Source organism: Pseudophryne corroboree, chromosome 4 (assembly GCF_028390025.1).
Source record: "Pseudophryne corroboree isolate aPseCor3 chromosome 4, aPseCor3.hap2, whole genome shotgun sequence".
Classification (NCBI taxonomy): Eukaryota; Metazoa; Chordata; class Amphibia; order Anura; family Myobatrachidae; genus Pseudophryne; species Pseudophryne corroboree.
Window position 1 is genome coordinate 688779241 of NC_086447.1, and position 21411 is coordinate 688800651.

General features: G+C 46.3%; 1 protein-coding gene across 1 annotated transcript in view; it reads right to left on the reverse strand.

The window, feature by feature from the left end:
• Positions 1-21411, reverse strand: part of LOC134910168 (sulfotransferase 6B1-like) — a 125367-nt gene that overhangs the window by 29193 nt on the left and 74763 nt on the right. The window contains exon 4 of the mRNA XM_063917894.1: positions 12904-13030. Within this exon, the coding sequence (XP_063773964.1) occupies positions 12904-13030 (127 nt within the window). The remainder of the gene's footprint in view (positions 1-12903; positions 13031-21411) is intronic.

Here is a 21411-nt window from a genome sequence, read left to right on the forward strand (position 1 = left end):
AGTGCATGAAACCCCTGGCAACGTGCTTGACACCCAGCCCATGATACCCCTGGAAACAAGCATAACACCTAGCGCGTGAAGCCCCTGGCAACGAGCATGACTCCCTGAGCATGAAAACCCCTGGCACCGTGCATGAAACCCCTGGCAACGAGCAAGTAATTTAAAAGTAATTAGAAGCCTTACTGTAGGGCTTAATGTGTAATGGGCATTGCTTTGTGTGGCATAATGTAACACAGACATTGCGGTGTGTGTTATAATGTGTCACGGACATTGCAGTGTGTCATAATGGGTCACGGACATTGCAGTGTGTGGTATACTATATCACGGGCATTGTGGTATAATGTCTCAGGGGCACTGCAATGTGTGGCATAAAGTATAACAGGTATTGCGGTGTGTGTCATGTGTCACGGTATCCGGACTCCAGGTCGACAACAAAAAGGTCGACACACCTTAGGTCGACATGGACAAAAGGCCAACATTGACAAGGTCGACATGGAAAAAGGTCGACATGAGTTTCACAATTTTTTTCTTTTTTGGAACTTTTTCATACTTAACGATTCATGTGGACTACGATTGGAACGGTAATCTGTGGCAAGCTAAGCTAGCCATGCGAGGGGACGCGGTGCACTAATTGGGGTTCCCGGTCACTCTACAAAGAAAACGACACCAAAAAAAAACATAAAAAACTCATGTCGACCTTTTTCCATGTCGACCTTGTTCCTGTCGACCTTTTGTCCATGTCGTCCATGTCAACCTTTTGTCCATGTCGACCTAAGGTGTGTCGACCAATTGGCGTCGACCTAAGGTGAGTCCCAGACCCATGTGTCACAGGCATTACGGTGTGGTATACTATATCACGGGCATTGTGGTATGAGGTATAATGTCTCATGGGTATTGCAGTGTGTGGCATAATGTATAACAGGCACTGCAGTGTGTTATAATGTGTCACAGGCATGATGGTGTGTGGTATACTGTATCACAGGCATTGTATGTGCTATAATGTCTCAGGAGCATTGCAGTGTGTAGCATAATGTATAACGGGAATTGCGATGTGTGGCATGTGTCACAGGCATTACGGTGTGTGGCATAATGTGTAATTGGCATTGTGTGTGGCATAATGTCTAAGGGCCATTGTAGTATGTGGCATAATGTATACTGGGCATTACTATAAGGAGGAAAAATGACAAATAATGTAAGGGGTATGAATCAGGATTATTTATTTCCTGTGGTGGTCAACGTCTGGGCATGCAGGTTGCAAAACTGGGGTATAAGGCAGTCTTTTCCTGCAATGCCATGTCCCGTTAAGCAAATCCACTCCCATTTCAGCAAGGCCACACACCCTTTTTGTGGAAGAATCATCACTTCTCTAGTGCCAATTATGGCCCAGAGAATGTGTTGGCTTGGGGGAGAAAAATTTCTAGTTACCCCAATGGTTAGAAGTATACCTCCTGACTGTCCTGTTTTATGGCAAACAGTCCTGATTTAAAACTATCACCTGGTGTGGTTGAAATAGTGCAATGTATTTGCAAAAATCGGATTTTAAATACCTACCGGTAAATCCTTTTCTCGTAGTCCATAAGGATATTGAGGACAGATTTAGTACGATGGGTATAGACGGGTCCAAAGGAGCCAGTGCACTTAAAATTTCTTCACTGGGTGTGCTGGCTCCTCCCCTCTATGCCCCCTCCCACAGGCAGTTATAGGTAAAACAGTGCCCGAAGAAGAAAAGACATTACTTGAGAGAAGGAACATGACAATAAGTGTGGCGAGATTTACACACCAGCACACCACAACATAACCTGGCCAGCAACGGGCGACAACAGAAAACAGCAACAGCTGAACTGTTTCACATAACAGATAATCTGCAGAAAGTCACCGCACACCGCGGGTGCCCAATATCCCTTATGGACTACGAGAAAAGGATTTACCGGTAGGTATTTAACATTTTCTCTAGCATCCATAAGGGATATTGGGGACAGATTTAGTACAATGGGGAAGTCCCAAAGCTTCCAGAATGGGCAGGAACGTGCAGAGACTGCTGTAGCACTGCCTGCCCAAACTGGGTATCCTCTTAGGCCAGGGAATCAAATTTGTAGAATTTCACAAAAAGTGATCTTCCCTGACCAGGTAGCCACTCGGCATAGTTGCAAGGCCGAGACTCCATGGGCAGCCACCCAGGAAGAGCCCACTGACCTTGTAGAGTGGGCCTTCAGAGACTGAGGAAGAGGTAAGGCTGCCGACACATAGGCCTATCGGATAGCCTAATCCAACAAGCAATAGTCTGCTTTGAAGTAGAGATGAGCGCCGGAAATTTTTCGGGTTTTGTGTTTTGGTTTTGGGTTCGGTTCCGCGGCCGTGTTTTGGGTTCGACCGCGTTTTGGCAAAACCTCACCGAATTTTTTTTGTCGGATTCGGGTGTGTTTTGGATTCGGGTGTTTTTTTCAAAAAACCCTAAAAAACAGCTTAAATCATAGAATTTGGGGGTCATTTTGATCCCAAAGTATTATTAACCTCAAAAACCATAATTTACACTCATTTTCAGTCTATTCTGAATACCTCACACCTCACAATATTATTTTTAGTCCTAAAATTTGCACCGAGGTCGCTGTGTGAGTAAGATAAGCGACCCTAGTGGCCGACACAAACACCGGGCCCATCTAGGAGTGGCACTGCAGTGTCACGCAGGATGTCCCTTCCAAAAAACCCTCCCCAAACAGCACATGACGCAAAGAAAAAAAGAGGCGCAATGAGGTAGCTGACTGTGTGAGTAAGATAAGCGACCCTAGTGGCCGACACAAACACCGGGCCCATCTAGGAGTGGCACTGCAGTGTCACGCAGGATGTCCCTTCCAAAAAACCCTCCCCAAACAGCACATGACGCAAAGAAAAAAAGAGGCGCAATGAGGTAGCTGACTGTGTGAGTAAGATAAGCGACCCTAGTGGCCGACACAAACACCGGGCCCATCTAGGAGTGGCACTGCAGTGTCACGCAGGATGGCCCTTCCAAAAAACCCTCCCCAAACAGCACATGACGCAAAGAAAAAAAGAGGCGCAATGAGGTAGCTGACTGTGTGAGTAAGATAAGCGACCCTAGTGGCCGACACAAACACCGGGCCCATCTAGGAGTGGCACTGCAGTGTCACGCAGGATGGCCCTTCCAAAAAACCCTCCCCAAACAGCACATGACGCAAAGAAAAATAAAAGAAAAAAGAGGTGCAAGATGGAATTGTCCTTGGGCCCTCCCACCCACCCTTATGTTGTATAAACAGGACATGCACACTTTAACCAACCCATCATTTCAGTGACAGGGTCTGCCACACGACAGTGACTGATATGACGGGTTGGTTTGGACCCCCCCCCAAAAAAGAAGCAATTAATCTCTCCTTGCACAAACTGGCTCTACAGAGGCAAGATGTCCACCTCATCATCATCCTCCGATATATCACCGTGTACATCCCCCTCCTCACAGATTATCAATTCGTCCCCACTGGAATCCACCATCTCAGCTCCCTGTGTACTTTGTGGAGGCAATTGCTGCTGGTCAATGTCTCCGCGGAGGAATTGATTATAATTCATTTTAATGAACATCATCTTCTCCACATTTTCTGGATGTAACCTCGTACGCCGATTGCTGACAAGGTGAGCGGCGGCACTAAACACTCTTTCGGAGTACACACTTGTGGGAGGGCAACTTAGGTAGAATAAAGCCAGTTTGTGCAAGGGCCTCCAAATTGCCTCTTTTTCCTGCCAGTATAAGTACGGACTGTGTGACGTGCCTACTTGGATGCGGTCACTCATATAATCCTCCACCATTCTTTCAATGTTGAGAGAATCATATGCAGTGACAGTAGACGACATGTCCGTAATCGTTGTCAGGTCCTTCAGTCCGGACCAGATGTCAGCATCAGCAGTCGCTCCAGACTGCCCTGCATCACCGCCAGCGGGTGGGCTCGGAATTCTGAGCCTTTTCCTCGCACCCCCAGTTGCGGGAGAATGTGAAGGAGGAGATGTTGACAGGTCGCGTTCCGCTTGACTTGACAATTTTCTCACCAGCAGGTCTTACAACCCCAGCAGACTTGTGTCTGCCGGAAAGAGAGATCCAAGGTAGGTTTTAAATCTAGGATCGAGCACGGTGGCCAAAATGTAGTGCTCTGATTTCAACAGATTGACCACCCGTGAATCCTTGATAAGCGAATTAAGGGCTCCATCCACAAGTCCCACATGCCTAGCGGAATCGCTCCGTGTTAGCTCCTCCTTCAATGTCTCCAGCTTCTTCTGCAAAAGCCTGATGAGGGGAATGACCTGACTCAGGCTGGCAGTGTCTGAACTGACTTCACGTGTGGCAAGTTCAAAGGGCATCAGAACCTTGCACAACGTTGAAATCATTCTCCACTGCACTTGAGACAGGTGCATTCCACCTCCTATATCGTGCTCAATTGTATAGGCTTGAATGGCCTTTTGCTGCTCCTCCAACCTCTGAAGCATATAGAGGGTTGAATTCCACCTCGTTACCACTTCTTGCTTCAGATGATGGCAGGGCAGGTTCAGTAGTTTTTGGTGGTGCTCCAGTCTTCTGTACGTGGTGCCTGTACGCCGAAAGTGTCCCGCAATTCTTCTGGCCACCGACAGCATCTCTTGCACGCCCCTGTCGTTTTTTAAAAAATTCTGCACCACCAAATTCAAGGTATGTGCAAAACATGGGACGTGCTGGAATTTGCCCATATTTAATGCACACACAATATTGCTGGCGTTGTCCGATGCCACAAATCCACAGGAGAGTCCAATTGGGGTAAGCCATTCTGCGATGATCTTCCTCAGTTGCCGTAAGAGGTTTTTAGCTGTGTGCGTATTCTGGAAAGCGGTGATATAAAGCGTAGCCTGCCTAGGAAAGAGTTGGCGTTTGCGAGATGCTGCTACTGGTGCCGCCGCTGCTGTTCTTGCGGCGGGAGTCCATACATCTACCCAGTGGGCTGTCACAGTCATATAGTCCTGACCCTGCCCTGCTCCACATGTCCGTGGTTAAGTGGACATTGGGTACAACTGCATTTTTTAGGACACTGGTGAGTCTTTTTCTGACGTCCGTGTACATTCTCTGTATCGCCTGCCTACAGAAGTGGAACCTAGATGGTATTTGGTAACGGGGGCACACTGCCTCAATAAATTGTCTAGTTCCCTGTGAACTAACGGCGGATACCGGACGCACGTCTAACACCAACATAGTTGTCAAGGCCTCAGTTATCCGCTTTGCAGCAGGATGACTGCTGTGATATTTCATCTTCCTCGCAAAGGACTGTTGGACAGTCAATTGCTTACTGGAAGTAGTACAAGTGGGCTTACGACTTCCCCTCTGGGATGACCATCGACTCCCAGCAGCAACAACAGCAGCGCCAGCAGCAGTAGGCGTTACACGCAAGGATGCATCGGAGGAATCCCAGGCAGGAGAGGACTCGTCAGAATTGCCAGTGACATGGCCTGCAGGACTATTTGCATTCCTGGGGAAGGAGGAAATTGACACTGAGGGAGTTGGTGGGGTGGTTTGCGTGAGCTTGGTTACAAGAGGAAGGGATTTACTGGTCAGTGGACTGCTTCCGCCCAAAGTTTTTGAACTTGTCACTGACTTATTATGAATGCGCTGCAGGTGACGTATAAGGGAGGATGTTCCGAGGTGGTTAACGTCCTTACCCCTACTTATTACAGCTTGACAAAGGGAACACACGGCTTGACAAATGTTGTCCGCATTTCTGGTGAAATACTTCCACACCGAAGAGCTGATTTTTTTGGTATTTTCACCAGGCATGTCAACGGCCATATTCCTCCCACGGACAACTGGTGTCTCCCCGGGTGCCTGACTTAAACAAACCACCTCACCATCAGAATCCTCCTGGTCAATTTCCTCCCCAGCGCCAGCAACACCCATATCCTCCTCATCCTGGTGTACTTCAACACTGACATCTTCAATCTGACTATCAGGAACTGGACTGCGGGTGCTCCTTCCAGCACTTGCAGGGGGCGTGCAAATGGTGGAAGGCGCATGCTCTTCACGTCCAGTGTTGGGAAGGTCAGGCATCGCAACCGACACAATTGGACTCTCCTTGTGGATTTGGGATTTCGAAGAACGCACAGTTCTTTGCGGTGCTTTTGCCAGCTTGAGCCTTTTCAGTTTTCTAGCGAGAGGCTGAGTGCTTCCATCCTCATGTGAAGCTGAACCACTAGCCATGAACATAGGCCAGGGCCTCAGCCGTTCCTTGCCACTCCGTGTGGTAAATGGCATATTGGCAAGTTTACGCTTCTCCTCCGACAATTTTATTTTATGTTTTGGAGTCCTTTTTTTACTGATATTTGGTGTTTTGGATTTGACATGCTCTGTACTATGACATTGGGCATCGGCCTTGGCAGACGACGTTGCTGGTATTTCATCGTCTCGGCCATGACTAGTGGCAGCAGCTTCAGCACGAGGTGGAAGTGGATCTTGATCTTTCCCTAATTTTGGAACCTCAACATTTTTGTTCTCCATATTTTAATAGGCACAACTAAAAGGCACCTCAGGTAAACAATGGAGATGGATGGATACTAGTATACAATTATGGATGGACTGCCGAGTGCCGACACAGAGGTAGCTACAGCCGTGGACTATTGTACTGTACTGTGTCTGCTGCTAATATAGACTGGATGATAATGAGATGTAGTATGTATGTATAAAGAAGAAAGAAAAAAAAAACCACGGGTAGGCGGTATACAATTATGGATGGACTGCCGAGTGCCGACACAGAGGTAGCTACAGCCGTGGACTACCGTACTGTACTGTGTCTGCTGCTAATATAGACTGATTGATAAAGAGATGTAGTATGTATGTATAAAGAAGAAAGAAAAAAAAACCACGGGTAGGTGGTATACAATTATGGATGGACTGCCGAGTGCCGACACAGAGGTAGCTACAGCCGTGGACTACTGTACTGTGTCTGCTGCTAATATAGACTGGTTGATAAAGAGATGTAGTATGTATGTATAAAGAAGAAAGAAAAAAAACCACGGGTAGGTGGTATACAATTATGGACGGACTGCCGAGTGCCGACACAGAGGTAGCTACAGCCGTGGACTACCGTACTGTACTGTGTCTGCTGCTAATATAGACTGGTTGATAAAGAGATGTAGTATGTATGTATAAAGAAGAAAGAAAAAAAAACCACGGGTAGGTGGTATACAATTATGGATGGACTGCCGAGTGCCGACACAGAGGTAGCTACAGCCGTGGACTACTGTACTGTGTCTGCTGCTAATATAGACTGGTTGATAAAGAGATGTAGTATGTATGTATAAAGAAGAAAAAAAAACCACGGGTAGGTGGTATACAATTATGGATGGACTGCCGAGTGCCGACACAGAGGTAGCTACAGCCGTGAACTACCGTACTGTGTCTGCTGCGACTGGATGATAAATAATGATATAAAAAATATATATATATCACTACTGCAGCCGGACAGGTATATATTATATAATGACGGACCTGCTGGACACCGTCTGTCAGCAGAATGAGTTTTTTATAGAATAAAAAAATAAAACACCACACAAGTCACACGACGAGTGTTTAACTTTTTCAGGCAATCACAATATAGTATACTACTAACTATACTGGTGGTCAGTGTGGTCAGGTCACTGGTCAGTCACACTGGCAGTGGCACTCCTGCAGCAAAAGTGTGCACTGTTTAATTTTAATAATATGTACTCCTGGCTCCTGCTATAACCTATAACTGGCACTGCTCCCCAGTCTCCCCCACAATTATAAGCTGTGTGAGCACAGTCAGATATATACATAGATGATGCAGCACACTGGGCTGAGCAGTGCACACAGATATGGTATGTGACTGAGTCACTGTGTATCGTTTTTTTCAGGCAGAGAACGGATTATATTAAATAAAACTGCACTGTCTGGTGGTCACTGTGGTCAGTCACTACTAAACTCTGCACTCTACAGTACTCCTAAGCTCCAGTAAATCAAGTGTCTCTGTCTCAAATCAATCTCACTCTCTCTCTTCTAATCTAAATGGAGAGGACGCCAGCCACGTCCTCTCCCTATCAATCTCAATGCACGTGTGAAAATGGCGGCGACGCGCGGCTCCTTATATAGAATCCGAGTCTCGCGAGAATCCGACAGCGTCATGATGACGTTCGGGCGCGCTCGGGTTAACCGAGCAAGGCGGGAAGATCCGAGTCGCTCGGACCCGTGAAAAAAAACATGAAGTTCGGGCGGGTTCGGATTCCGAGGAACCGAACCCGCTCATCTCTACTTTGAAGCAGGACAACCCTTTTTCTGAACATCATAAAAGCACGAATAAGGAATCCGTCTTTCTGACCCGAGCTGTGCGCCTGACCTAGATCTTCAAAGCACGCACAACATCCAAAGACTCCGGAGGAGCCGAAGCGTCAGAACAGGACGGAACCACAATAGGTTGATTCAGGTGGAATGCGGAGACAACCTTTGGCAGGAACTGCTGTCTAGTCCGGAGCTCCGCGCTGTCCTCGTAAAAGACCAAGTAGGGACTTTTACACGATAAGGCCCCCCAATTCTGAGACACGTCTAGCAGAAGCCAGGGCCAATAACATCCCTGTCTTCCATGTGAGGTACTTGTCTTCTACCATCGTCAGAGGCTCAAACCCAGAGGACTGTAGAAATTTCAACACTGCATCCAAAGCACAGGGTGCCGCAGGTGGCACAAAAGGGAGGTTGTATGTGGAGTACCCCTTGTAAGAAGGTCTGAACTTCTGGCAACACAGCCAATTTCTTCTGAAATAAAATTGAGAGGGCTGAAATCTGGACCTTAACGGAGCCCAGACGTAAGCCCTTATCCACCCCAGCCTGTAGGAAACACAGGAAACTTCCCAAGTGAAACTCTGCAGGTAGATAGGTGCGTTCCTCGCACCAAGAGACATATCTCCTCCAGATATGATGATAGTGTTTTGATGTCACAATTTTTCTGGCTTGCACTATAGTGGCAATTACTTTTTTCGAAAGCCCTTTGTGAGCTAGGATGTTCCGCTCAACTTCTATGCCGTCAAACGAAGCCACCGTAAGTCTAGGTAGACGAACGGTCCTTGCTGAAGAAGATCCTTTCTTAGCGGCAGAGGCCAAGGGTCCTCTATGGACATGTCTAGAAGAGCTGCGTACAACGCCCTTCGGGGCCAATCAGGATTGCTTGTACTCTGATATCCGATCCGCTGGAGCACCCTAGGGATCAATGGAATCGGAGGAAATAGGAAGACCAGCTGGTAAGGCCAAGGCAACGTCAGCCCATCCACTGCACTCGCCTGAGGGTCTCTGGTTCGCGATCAGTAGCAGCGAAGCTTCTTGTTGAGGTGAGACGCCATGTCAATCTGCAGGTATCCCCACCTGTCGATCTGTTGAAACACTTGAGGCTGTAATCCCCACTCCCCTGGGTGGAGGTCGTGGCGACTCAGGAGGTCCGCTTCCCAGTTGTCCATTTCTGGAATGAAAATTGTGGACAGCGCTCTTGCATTTCTTTCCACCCAGAGAAGTATTTGACACTTCTCGCATGCAGGCCCTGCTTTTTGTCCCTCCCTGTTGATTGATGTATGCCACTGCACCTGTCTGACTGAACCTGGATTGCCTGATCCCTGAGTAGAGGGGAGGCCTGAATCAGAGCACTGTATATAACCCGAAGTTCCAGAATGTTGATCGGAAGTAGGGCCTCTTGGGCTGGCCACCTACCCTGGAACTGCGCCCCCTGGGTGACAGCTCCCTATCCTCTCAGGCTCGCATCCGTCATGAGGAGGATCCAATCCTGAATCCCGAAACGTCGACCTTCTAGCAGGTTGGAAGACTGTAACCACCACAGGAGTGAAATCCTGGCCTGGGGTGACAGCTGAATCATCTGGTAAATCTGAAGATGTGAACTGGACGCATTTGTTCAGGATGCCCAATTGGAAGGGTCTGGCATGGAACCTTCCAAACCGTATAGCCTCGTACGAGGCCACCATTTTTCCAACAATTTTATGCAAAGATGAATGGAAACTCGATCAGGTCGGAGATCCATGCGAACCATCTCTTGAAGTGTTCTCACCTTGTCCTCTGGGAGGAAAGCTCTGAGCTACCGTATCCAGTATCATACCCAGAAACAGGAGCCTTTGAGACGGTTCCAGTTGAGGCTTCTGTAGATTGAGGATCCACCCATGGTGAGACAGAAGTTGGATAGTGCGATCTATATGGAGCAGTAGAAGCTCCCTGGAACTCGCTTTTATCAGGAGATCATCCAGGTATGGAACAATGTTGACACCTTGGACTCTGAGCTGGAACATTATTTCCGCCATCACCTTTGTGAACACCCTCAGAGCTGTAGACAGGCCGAAGAGCAACGCCTGAAACTGGTAGTGATCGTTCAGTAGGGCGAACCGCAGATAGGCCTGATGAGGAGGCCAAATTGGGATATGTAGGTAGGCGTTCTTGATATCCAGGGATGCAAGGAATTTCTGTTGTTCAAGGCCGGCGATCACCGCTCTCAAATATTACATCTTGAATATGAAAACCTTCAGGTAAGGATTCAAGGACTTCAGGTTTAAAATGGGTCTCACAGATCAGTTTGGTTTTGGCACTACAAACAGACTGGAGTTGTAACCTTGTCCTTGCTGTAGCAGGGGTACTGGAACAATGACCCAGGACTGGACCAACTTGTCGATGGCCAGTAGTAGCGTAACATGCATATTTTCCAAAACTGGCAAGCCAGATTTGAAAAATCATTGGGGAGGAGCACCATCGAACTCCAGCTTGTAACCCTGAGAGATAAGGTCCCTTACCCAGGTATCTTGGCAGGACCCATACCAGATGTGGCTGTACGGACATAACCGAGCTCCCACCACGAGATCCCCTCGGGGTGGGTGGGTACCGTCATGCCGAAGTCTTTGTGGAAGCTGAACTGGTGCTCTGTTCCTGAAAGCCAGCAATGGCTGGTTTCTTAGGCTTACCTCTGGAGCCTCTAGCTGCATTGGAGGCACCCAAGGCCCTAGATCGAAATCTGGATGACCGAAAGGACTGAGTAGACCGACGGGTAGGTATGCCTAACAGGCGGAGCACCTGAAGGGAGAAACATGGATTTCCCAGCAGTAGCTTTGGTGATCCATGCGTCCAATTCACCTCCGAAGAGCCATTTACCTTTGAAGGGAAGAGATTCCACATTATGTTTAGAGTCAGTGTCTGCAATCCACTGACGCAACCATATGGCTCTGCTATATTGCCAATCTCTTTAAGGGAGTCAGAGGACTCATTCCGGGCCCTGAATGTGTTTTAGGAAAGTTACAGTAGTAACCAAGGTCATATCACCTGAAAGACCCTCTTGAATCTGAGTAGCCCACGTATGAATGGCATGTGTCATCCAGCAACCAGCAATGACCTGCAGCAGTGTAGATAGATTATAGAGTGGTCTCTATTTCCCTATGCCCTGGGTCCTTTACCGTAAACGAACCCAGAGCAGGGAGCACCGCCTTTTTAGAAAGGCGAGAGACTGAGACATCTACTGCTGGAGATTCTTCCCAAAATTTACTGCCTTCAGGGGCAAATGGGTAGGTACATATTTTAAAAAAAATTGGACACCTGATATTTTTATCTGGATTTTTCCAAGCTAATTTAAATAAATCGTCCAATTCTTTGGAATCAGGAAATGTGACTGTCAGTTTGTCTTGTGGGAGGAAAAATTACTGCTGCTTAGTAGCGTCCTCCAGGGGGAGCTTTAACACATCCCGTATAGCCAAGATGAGGGGTTCGATACCCTGTGTAGGGGTGGAATCCCCTCTAATAAGATCCACATCATCCCCATCCACCTGTACAACAACAACAACAACAACAACAACAACAACAACATCATCTGATTGCAGGCAAAGCACGTTTTTGTGCACCTGTAGACAGCAGGGGATGGGATGCCACGGCTTGTTGCAGTTCTTGTGTTTTATTGGCATTGGCAGCAAGCCAAGATTACATATCAGACATCATGGTTTTTATAGCCCCCAGCCAGGAAGGCTCATGACTGAATACAATACAAGCCTGCCCTATTGCATGTGAGAAGAGACACAGAAGAGAAGAGAGGACACCAGCGCACCCAACGCTGTACAGCCCCAGTGAGACATTCAGCGTTTTATGTAGTGAAATAACAGTGATACTGCTGTACAGAGAATTCCCCAAAGGAATGTAAACTGTGCACTAATAGCTTCTCTCCCCCTCTACCAGTGATCCTGTAACTAGTTTGAGGAGCCCGCGGGTCCCCCACCCAGGAGGGACCCGTACGCCTCACCCACGCTTCTACCGCACAATGATCCGGGGGGGCCCTAGCAGGGCACCCGGTTTGTATTCCCCATGACTATAACCTTTCAGCTTTGTTAGGGGTGTGTGGCAAGCTGCGGTAGCTAAGGCGCAGTGCCCTACTGAACAAACAGTCCCTCAGGACGATGGTCCTGCAGTGGAGAGGCGGCTCTGCACCTCATGAGGCCAATAACCGTCTCTCCCCCCCCCCCCCCCCCCCCCCCACCCCACTCCCACAGCACAGGTATGCTGTTGCCCAAACAGCATGCCGAAATAAGTAAATGTTTAAATTAAATTTAAGAAAAAAAAAAACACTTGCAGAGTGTGCATCCTCTCCTGAGGGCACTTTTTTCTGAACTGCCTGTGGTAGGGGGCATAGAGGGGAGGAGCCAGCACGCCCAGTTGAAGAAATGTAAAGTGCACTTGCTGCTTTGGACCAGTCTATACCCATCGTACTGAATCTGTCCCCAATATCCCTTATGGATGCTAGAGAAATATATGTTTGTCACAACACAAGTAAACATACCACTGAAATGGTGACATTAGCTGATCTCACTGATCTTTCTGCATCCAATGATACAATATTCGTACTGATAACTTACTGTTTCCACTTATAAAATCTTGGAAAAACAAGTCCCAAGAGCTGTATGTAGGAAGCATAGGATTGCTGTTAGTGAAATGGTAATAAGACACCGCTGTGTCCTTTGGGTTTCGAAGAATCACCAAGATCTGTAACAAAAGAATAGACATTCAGTACAGTAGGTATCATTGTAATTTATGTGGTCAGATTAGACCACTAGATGGGCCCACATATGACCTGTTAGTTACTGTACTTGCAACAAGATATTGCAGTTTATTTACGAGAGAACTTGTTCATCTACATTACGCTTGCTTGTAGGGGGTCACAATACCAACGCCGGGATCCCGAACCTTGCATATCCCGCCAGTCGGCATGCCGACCAACAGGGACTAGTCCCACTCGTGAGTGTCCACGACACCCATAATGTGGGAAAAAAAAACCTGTGGTGCGACATTGAGCCTACTGCACGGCGAGCATAGTGAGCCCGCAAGGGACTTCATAGAGTTCGCCCCAGCCATCCAACAGCCGGGATCTCGGTATCAGTATTGTGACCGCCGGTCACATACACCTAACCCGCTTTTAGAACATTGCGGACATGTACTATAGAAAAACTCTTAAAATAGCAACCAACTACACTTCTCCTTTAACCTTGCTCGTAGAGTCTCTGCAATTATGTGATCCATGTAGATGCCAACATCCTTTGTCACAAGAATATTCTTTAGTCACATCCTCGCCATACATCTTCTCACATTGATTTCTGGTTGCTTTCTGTTTCATTATTTCATCGAGTAATAAATTCAGGAATTGCCCAAATAGTCCTTTTCGGATCATGCCACAGTGTGGTTCACCATGGCTTTGATAAACTCGATCTCCACATCTTATAACTCGAGATTTCCGACTTATTTGAGCAAATCTAATGATTTCCGAAATAATATTGAGAGAACTTTGCTAATGATAATACAGAACATAGAGAGAATATACACCTATTTTGGGCAGCTTCGAAGCCTGTTCTTCTGGCCAAATTATGGAACATGTGACCAGGAGACGTAAGCTCTTAACCTCCAAGTTGGAGGAATATAGTAAGAAACTGGCAACGCTTATGATCACCTTATTTTAAATGAATCAGTCAAAGCAAGACAGGCATATGTGGAGGCTAAACGGGCATATGACATAGTGTACAGAACGTGCCCAATTTACTCATGATACCCATTATAATACTTTCGATGATGTAATAAAATCGGGTGGTTATTAACTAACCTAGTTTGCTCATATTCCACAACTTAAGTCTGATTCCAATAAACCTATTACTAAATCCTCAGAAATATCAGCTAGGTTTCAACAATATTACCAGCAACTCTACTCAGCCCCTCCAGAGTCTCCCGCTTTGGGAATTAAATTTTTGAAAGAAGCTAGCCTACCAACACGAATAGAAGAGAGCTGATTTGGTAGCACCAATAACCAAAATAGAACTATTGCCTATAATTAAGTCTCTGTCCAAGGGCAAATCTCCTGGACCAGATGATTTGGGGCTGAATATTACCAGACACTCCAAACTCCCCTAATGCCCCACCTTCTCACTTTAACTCTATGATATCTGGTAAGGTTCAGCCATCCAGTTTCACGGAGGCCAGAATTATAGTATTCCCAAAACCTGGGAAGGACTGCACACAAGTGCAATCATAGAGACCTATATCACTTTTAAACCAAGATCTGAAACTATTAATTAAATTACTAGCTCAATGCCTCCAATGCATACTTCCTAGACTTTCTTCACCCGGCACAAAATGGATTGGTTAAAAGTTGCACTTTTTGTATAAACTGTTTTTATTAAATTCGGTTCAATAAAGAACAATCATTTAAAATAATAAAATAGATATTTGACATCAAACCAAATTAGTGTACATTTTTGTTTTAGAGTAGTAGAAAACAGTAATAGTGAGGATGATAGAAAGAAAAGAACATACTGGGTCAAGACCCAGCATGGGAGAAAGAAGGATAAACAAGGACAGTGAAAAGGAAGAGGGGAAAGTAAGGGGGCTTGAGAACCGGGGACTCCGAAAGACCAATAAAGCAGAATCAAAAATGGATAGCTATAGTAGCATCTGCAAACAGTCGCATGGAAATTATATGATCAACTACCAGATGGAGCAGAGGAGTGGACACCAGCAACATAGTGCCGGTATAACAAAGTAGTTTTGAATTCCAGCCAAGGGGACCATATTGCCAGAAATTCAGAAACATTGCCACTTGTAAACGTAATAATATCTTCCATCTCCATGTAGTAGTTGACCCTCTCAAACCAATCCCTCATTGAAGGGGCCCTTGTTGATTTCCACAGCATGGGAATAACCGCTTTAGCCGCATTATTGAGATGTCAGAGTGTCGAATGTTTGTACGTCTTAGCGTCTGCAATGGTAATATTCAGTAACCAGAATCCTGGATCTTTGGGTATATCGCCTTTCAATATTGCTTCAGTACATGTAAAAACCATCAGCCCAAAAGATAGTGAGCGCCGGGCATTCCCACCACATATGTAAAAAGCTACCTACATCTCCAGCAAGAGTTGGGTATTGTAGGGAACATTTTATGCAATACCACTGGGGTCCTATACCATCAGTATATGATCTTCTAGAGAGTCTCTAGAGTAGCCAAGCACATGGAGCTAGCTTGGGCGTTGCAAAATATCGCCCCGCAATCCAGGTCAGAAATCAGGCCCTGTAGATCCTTCTCCCATGCCGCTTCAAATGAGGGGGATGCTGACAAAAAGACCCTCGATTATGTTAGCATAGAGCTGTGAAATAACATGTGTAGGAGGTTTAGGGTCCGTACGTAGTTGTTCAAAACGTGTGAGATGTCTTGATAGTTTGGAGTGTGGAAGGGGCCACAGTGATTGGATGTCAGAAAATGAACGTAGGCCTCCTGGGCCAATCACTTGGCCTACCCTAAAAATCCCTACCACCGCCCACAATTTTTGAGGTAGTGTGAAGACCTGGGAGGAAGTCAGGGTTGTAAAGGAAGGGAGTCAGGGGCGACAATTTGGAGGAAATGTGTGGAAGTAAACGCAGTTTCTTCCACATAGCCTGAGTAGGGGAATTAGTGGGATGGTCAATTCTCGGTAGGTTAGGTAACCATGGAACTATCTCAATATAGTGGGCAAAGCTTTTTTCTTCTAAGGAGACCCAGAGTTTGATGTCTTTTGCACGAGTGCAATCTAGAACTCGGTTTAAAAAGTATGGCCTGGTAATAACCGGGGATATGAGGAAGCTGCATGCCACCCATGTGTTTCCGTCTGAAGAGAATATCATGCTTGAATCTTATGGGAGATCTTCCCCAAACAAATTTACGTATAAGACTTTGAATTGCCTGGAGCCATGTCGTGGGGATGTGGATGGGAAGAGTCTGAAGAAAATATAGAATTTTGGAAGGGAATTCATTTTTACTGCAATAATCCTACCGAACCAGGATAGATGTAAAGAACGCCATTTCTGATAGTCGGATCGTAAAGAATTTAACAATGGGGGATAGTTTAAGGAAAATAATTGAGAAAGGTCCCTGGGAATTTGTATTCCTAAATATTTTAATTTGGTGTCGCTCCAAGAGAAGGGAAATTAATGTTTCAGGTTGTCAACCACAGATGTCAGGGTAGTAAGTTTCATGACGACCGATTTGGAATAGGTCATTTTAAAATTGGACAGCTCTCCGAATTTATAAAATTCCGCAACCAAATTTTGGAGGGAGGGAACAGGCTCAGATATCAACGCCAGTAGATCATCTGCGAATAAGGCAAGTTTGTATTCGTGTTCACCCAACTTTAAGATCGAGATGTTCGGGTTCAATTGTATCGCCCTAGCTAGAGCCTCCATTCATAATACAAATAGTAAGGGAGAAAGGGGACAGCCCTGCCTAGTGCCATTGGAAATACCAAATTGGTCAGAAAGTGAGCCGTTAACCTTGACCCTCGCTGTTGGGGAGTCGTATAGGGCCATGATTCTATGGAGACAGGTACGACCAAGCCCCAGGTGTCGTCGAATGCCCGTCATGAATTCCCAATCAACCCTATCAAAAGCTTTTTCAGCGTCTGTGGAAATCAATATTGAAGGAGTTGGGGATTGAAGCGCATAATGTATCATATTTAGGACTTTAGTAGTGTTGTCTTTGGCTTCTCTCCCCAGGACGAAGCCGACCTCATCTCCATGAATCAATGTTGGAAGAAATAATTTTAAGCGGTTAGAAATTAATTTGGCAATCAATTTCAGATCGACATTCAGTAATGAAATGGGACGATAGCTGGGACACAAACTTGGGTCTTTGCCGTCTTTGGGAAGAACCGTGATGTGGGCTGCCAGTGTAGATGCTGAAAAATGTGTTGTGTCAGAAATGGAATTGAAAGCGCGTGTAAGGAGAGGGGCAAGTTTATCTTTAAACGATTTATAATACGCAGTGGTAAATCCATCGGGGCCTGGTCTTTTACCCACAGGGGAAGATTCAATAGCTTTTACCACTTTCTCAACAAGGAAAGGTTCATCAAGAAATTCCGCCTCACCTTGCGTCACAGTGGGGTAATCTATTGACTCTAGATAATTTGAGATCAACATCTTAGAAGAAGATTCCAAATTTGAAGTGTTTAAACTACTGGAAAGGTTGTAGAGCATGGAGTAGTATGCTTTGAATGTCTCGGCTATCGATGCCGTGTCATTAGGAGTCTGACTGAGGTCGTCTTTGATAGAGTGTATGAATGTAGTGGCCCTCCATTCATGAAGAGTCTGGGCCAGAAGTCTCCCAGGTTTGTTGCCCCATTGGTAGAAACGACTCTGACATTTGCTATAAGAGAGCTTAAGTTGATCCCGAAGAAGGCTATTAAGGGAGGCACGCGCTTCCTCAAGCTCAATACAGTAAGTGGGGAATCTGGATTGTTTGTGGGCCGTTTCCAGCGATTTAATTTTGGCAAGTAGGTCTGCCTTCTTCTTAGTGTTCTGTTTTTTCAACAAAGAACCCAGTTGAATGCAAGTACCTCTTAGAACACATTTGTGGGCTTCCCACACTGACAATTTAGAAATATCCATATATATTGGTAGATGCTCAATTAGCTTAGTGATATCATTCAGGTGCTCGAAAGGGAGGGGTATTTCTAAGCAAGAAAAAAAGGCATTTGTTTCCCCCAGCACCCTGAATGATAACCGTAACCAGATATAAATTCCACATAATAATAGAATTCAGAGATCTTCAACACTTTTCACTTATTAATTTGTTAACACTATTCCTCTATTTTAATTGCATTTCATTTTTGTATCACTTTCTCTATAGCTTCGGCTTCCTAAATACTAATTTATTAACACTATAGTTTTTTTACTGGTATGCTACGCTGGGCTTTCTGGCTTATGCTGGTGTTTTGGGGTGCCACACCCTGCACCTAGATATAGCGCTAGGGACCCCAAATATACAGAGACGCCTTGATGCGGCTTATTCACACATTTGGGCAAATATGTGTAACGAAGATCTCTGAATTCTATTATGTGTATTTATATCTGGTTACGGTTATCATTCAGGGTGCTGGGGGAAACAAATGCCTTTTTTTCTAATTTAGAAATATCGTCTGACCCAGACGACAAAATATTATAACATGAATAAAAAAATAAAAATAAATAAACTTGTATATAACTGGATATCCGTTATAAAGGAAACTCTCAACATAAACAAACAATGGTAAAAAGAATAAACCTGAATAATTCAGAGACCGTAAAAACAAAAAAGAAAAAAAAACACAGCCTCCAAGTGAAACATCAGGCTTCGAAGCAGAGGCAGAATAAGTATTAATAGCTAACTACCGATTGAAATGTGGTAGGTAAAAAAAAAAAACACACATACATACATAATGTTAGGAAGTAAGAGTTAGTAATAATACGGTGTCTTGCAGGAGCAGTAGAAGAGTTCAGGGTACTTCCGTACGTTGAGATCGAAGTGGAGATTTGCGCCTTCTCCTCGAGGTAGAGGATTGTTGCCAAAGGTCATCCTTAGATGGAATTGGTGGGAGTTCCACTTGACCATGGAACGCAATTTGGAAGCTTTAGCGGTTGTAGGCCGAGCGAGGATAGGAAGGTAGGCAATTCCGCTGGTCTTTGAAGAATAAAGTGTCTACCGTTGTGAGTGAGTTGCAATGAAAATGAAATATCATTGGGGATATCCTGTTCCGACTTTCGCAAGACATCAGTTAGTGGCCTCAATGCACGGCGCTGTTGAAGGGTGGACCATGCCAGATCTGGAAATATTTGGATCTTGACCCCATTAAAGACCACGCCATCGAGTTTGCATGTTTTCCGTAGAATGTCCTCGTTTTGCGTGTAGTCTCGGGGTTTATCCGTGGGTAGACCTTTGGGTCGTAATGCACGATGAGCTCCATCGAAAAGGATTTCGGAAGTAGGGTCTAGATCTAACAATTCTCCGAAATTTTTTGTAAGAACATCAATCAAACTAGATGGTTGAATATCTTCGGGGAGGCCTCTGATCCTGATATTGTCCCGCCTTCCACGATTATCCAAATCTTCTAGGCGGGATTTAAGACTATTTATCTCCGATGTTTGATGGGAGATCACATCCTTAAAGCGAGAAAGAGGATCAATCGTCATAGATTTGTGGTCTTCTAGGGAAATAGGTACGATCAGCTAAGTGGGCCATATCAGTTTGGATAGTGGCGACTTCCTGTCTGATAGTTGTCAGTAATCAGTTCTCCAGGGACTGGAAGTCTTGCTTTGAAGGAAGCGATTTGATGTGTAGAAGAATCTCACTAATTTCCTTATTAGGAGATGAGGCCTGCGTGGAAGGGGAGCCTCCAGCGCTGGATGTGTTTCCTGGAGAGTTGGAGGGGGTTGAGGTATCAGGCGTCGGATGGTCGGGGGGGGGGGGGGGGGGGTATCCGGCACTGTAGGGGATTTTAGAAACTGGCTAAGGTCGGAAGTTAGCCCCTTCAGATGTAGCGGTGACCCTTCTGGCTTAGTTTTTGATTTTCTATTTCTCACCATAGGACCGGTTAAGGTGACGCCGTATCAGAGGACCAATTCAAGAATAGAAATTGTGCAATCACGTAGAATATCATATGAGGAAAAGAAGTAGTCATCGTACACTGGCCCCCCTCTTGGCTCAGGTAGACACCATCAGTGAAGGTGGAGCATAATGGTGGGCAGATTATGGAGCATCACAAAAGGAGAAGAACCATATTCGCATGTTGGAACGACCCCTCCAGCCAGGGGTAGCCGAGCAGGAGGGCTGTACGGATAGTACTCGCAGTAAGCAGCACTGGTAGCTATATGCAGGGGGTCAGCGGGAAAAGCCTCGGCTCCCGAGAATAAGGTTGGCCATTTGACAAAGTGTAATTTATGATGGGGGGGGGGGGGGGGGGGGGAGAGGAGCATCCCTCCAGCTTCGAAGTCACCCCCCGTATATGCAGCACCGTAGGGAAACCGATAATAGGAGACTGTATTGTCTGTAGTTGAACTGTACGGTGGCATACCCAGCAGAGGGTATCATAAGCAGCCAGGATGAAAGCACAGTGAGGAGGATGGTGCTCAGTAACCCCCACGGCCAACAATGTGTGAAAAATTTAAGTCTCACCTCTCCCCTGCACAATAACAAACAAAGTGGGCATGCAGCCCTTAAACAAAATGGTGCTGCTGGCATCTAATATAAGGCCTCTGTGACCAGGGTACCTGCTGCCCTCTGGGAGCGGGCTGAAGCGTTGGTGGGAGAGGAGAGGGTCCTCCCAGCCACTGAGATAGTCTGGGGCCGGAGGTGCAGGCAAGGTCCGGCGCGCTTGTGCGCAGCGTCTTCATCTCAGGCGCACCGCTGTTGCTCCAGCGCCGGTCAGCGGTCCCCTCTCCGGGCAGCGCAGGCAAGAGGGAGCTCTCCGGCCGGGCCCACCAGGTGAGGGGGGAGATATAAAAGGTGGTGGTGGGAGGGAGGGAGGTAATACAGCGCCCGCGGAGTACAAGCATTCCACTTCCGGTCCGTGTGAGGGGAAATTGAGCCCCCTGCTTCAGGTGGGTAGGTAGGCCGCAACCTGCACGGGTGCAGGAGGCACCTGCCGGCTCCTCAGGCTACTCTACCCAATACAGGCGTGGTATGGGGGTGTAGAAATAAACGTCCTGAGCAGGTAATGGCAGAAAAGTAGCGTAATAAGTGCCTCAGGCAGGAGCTCCAGCACTGTACAACTGCCTGGATCTGCCGCCAAGCCATGCCCCCTAAAGGTTGCACTTCTGTACACAACATTTGTATGCTAGTGGCCGCCATGTTGCAAACTAAACAGACTAAAAATACTTAAGGAAACCATTGTCAGTTGCGATGCTGACAAGGCTTTTGATCGCATCTCCTGGTCACATATTTTACGTATCCTACATTTACAACAATGTGGTCCGGAATCTATTGGCATTTTTCGCCCATTATACTCTTAATCAACAGCTTATCTAACAATAAATGGTCCTGATTCTTCCTCTTTTAAATTTATCTAGGGGAACACGCCAAGGCTGCCCCCTCTCCCCAT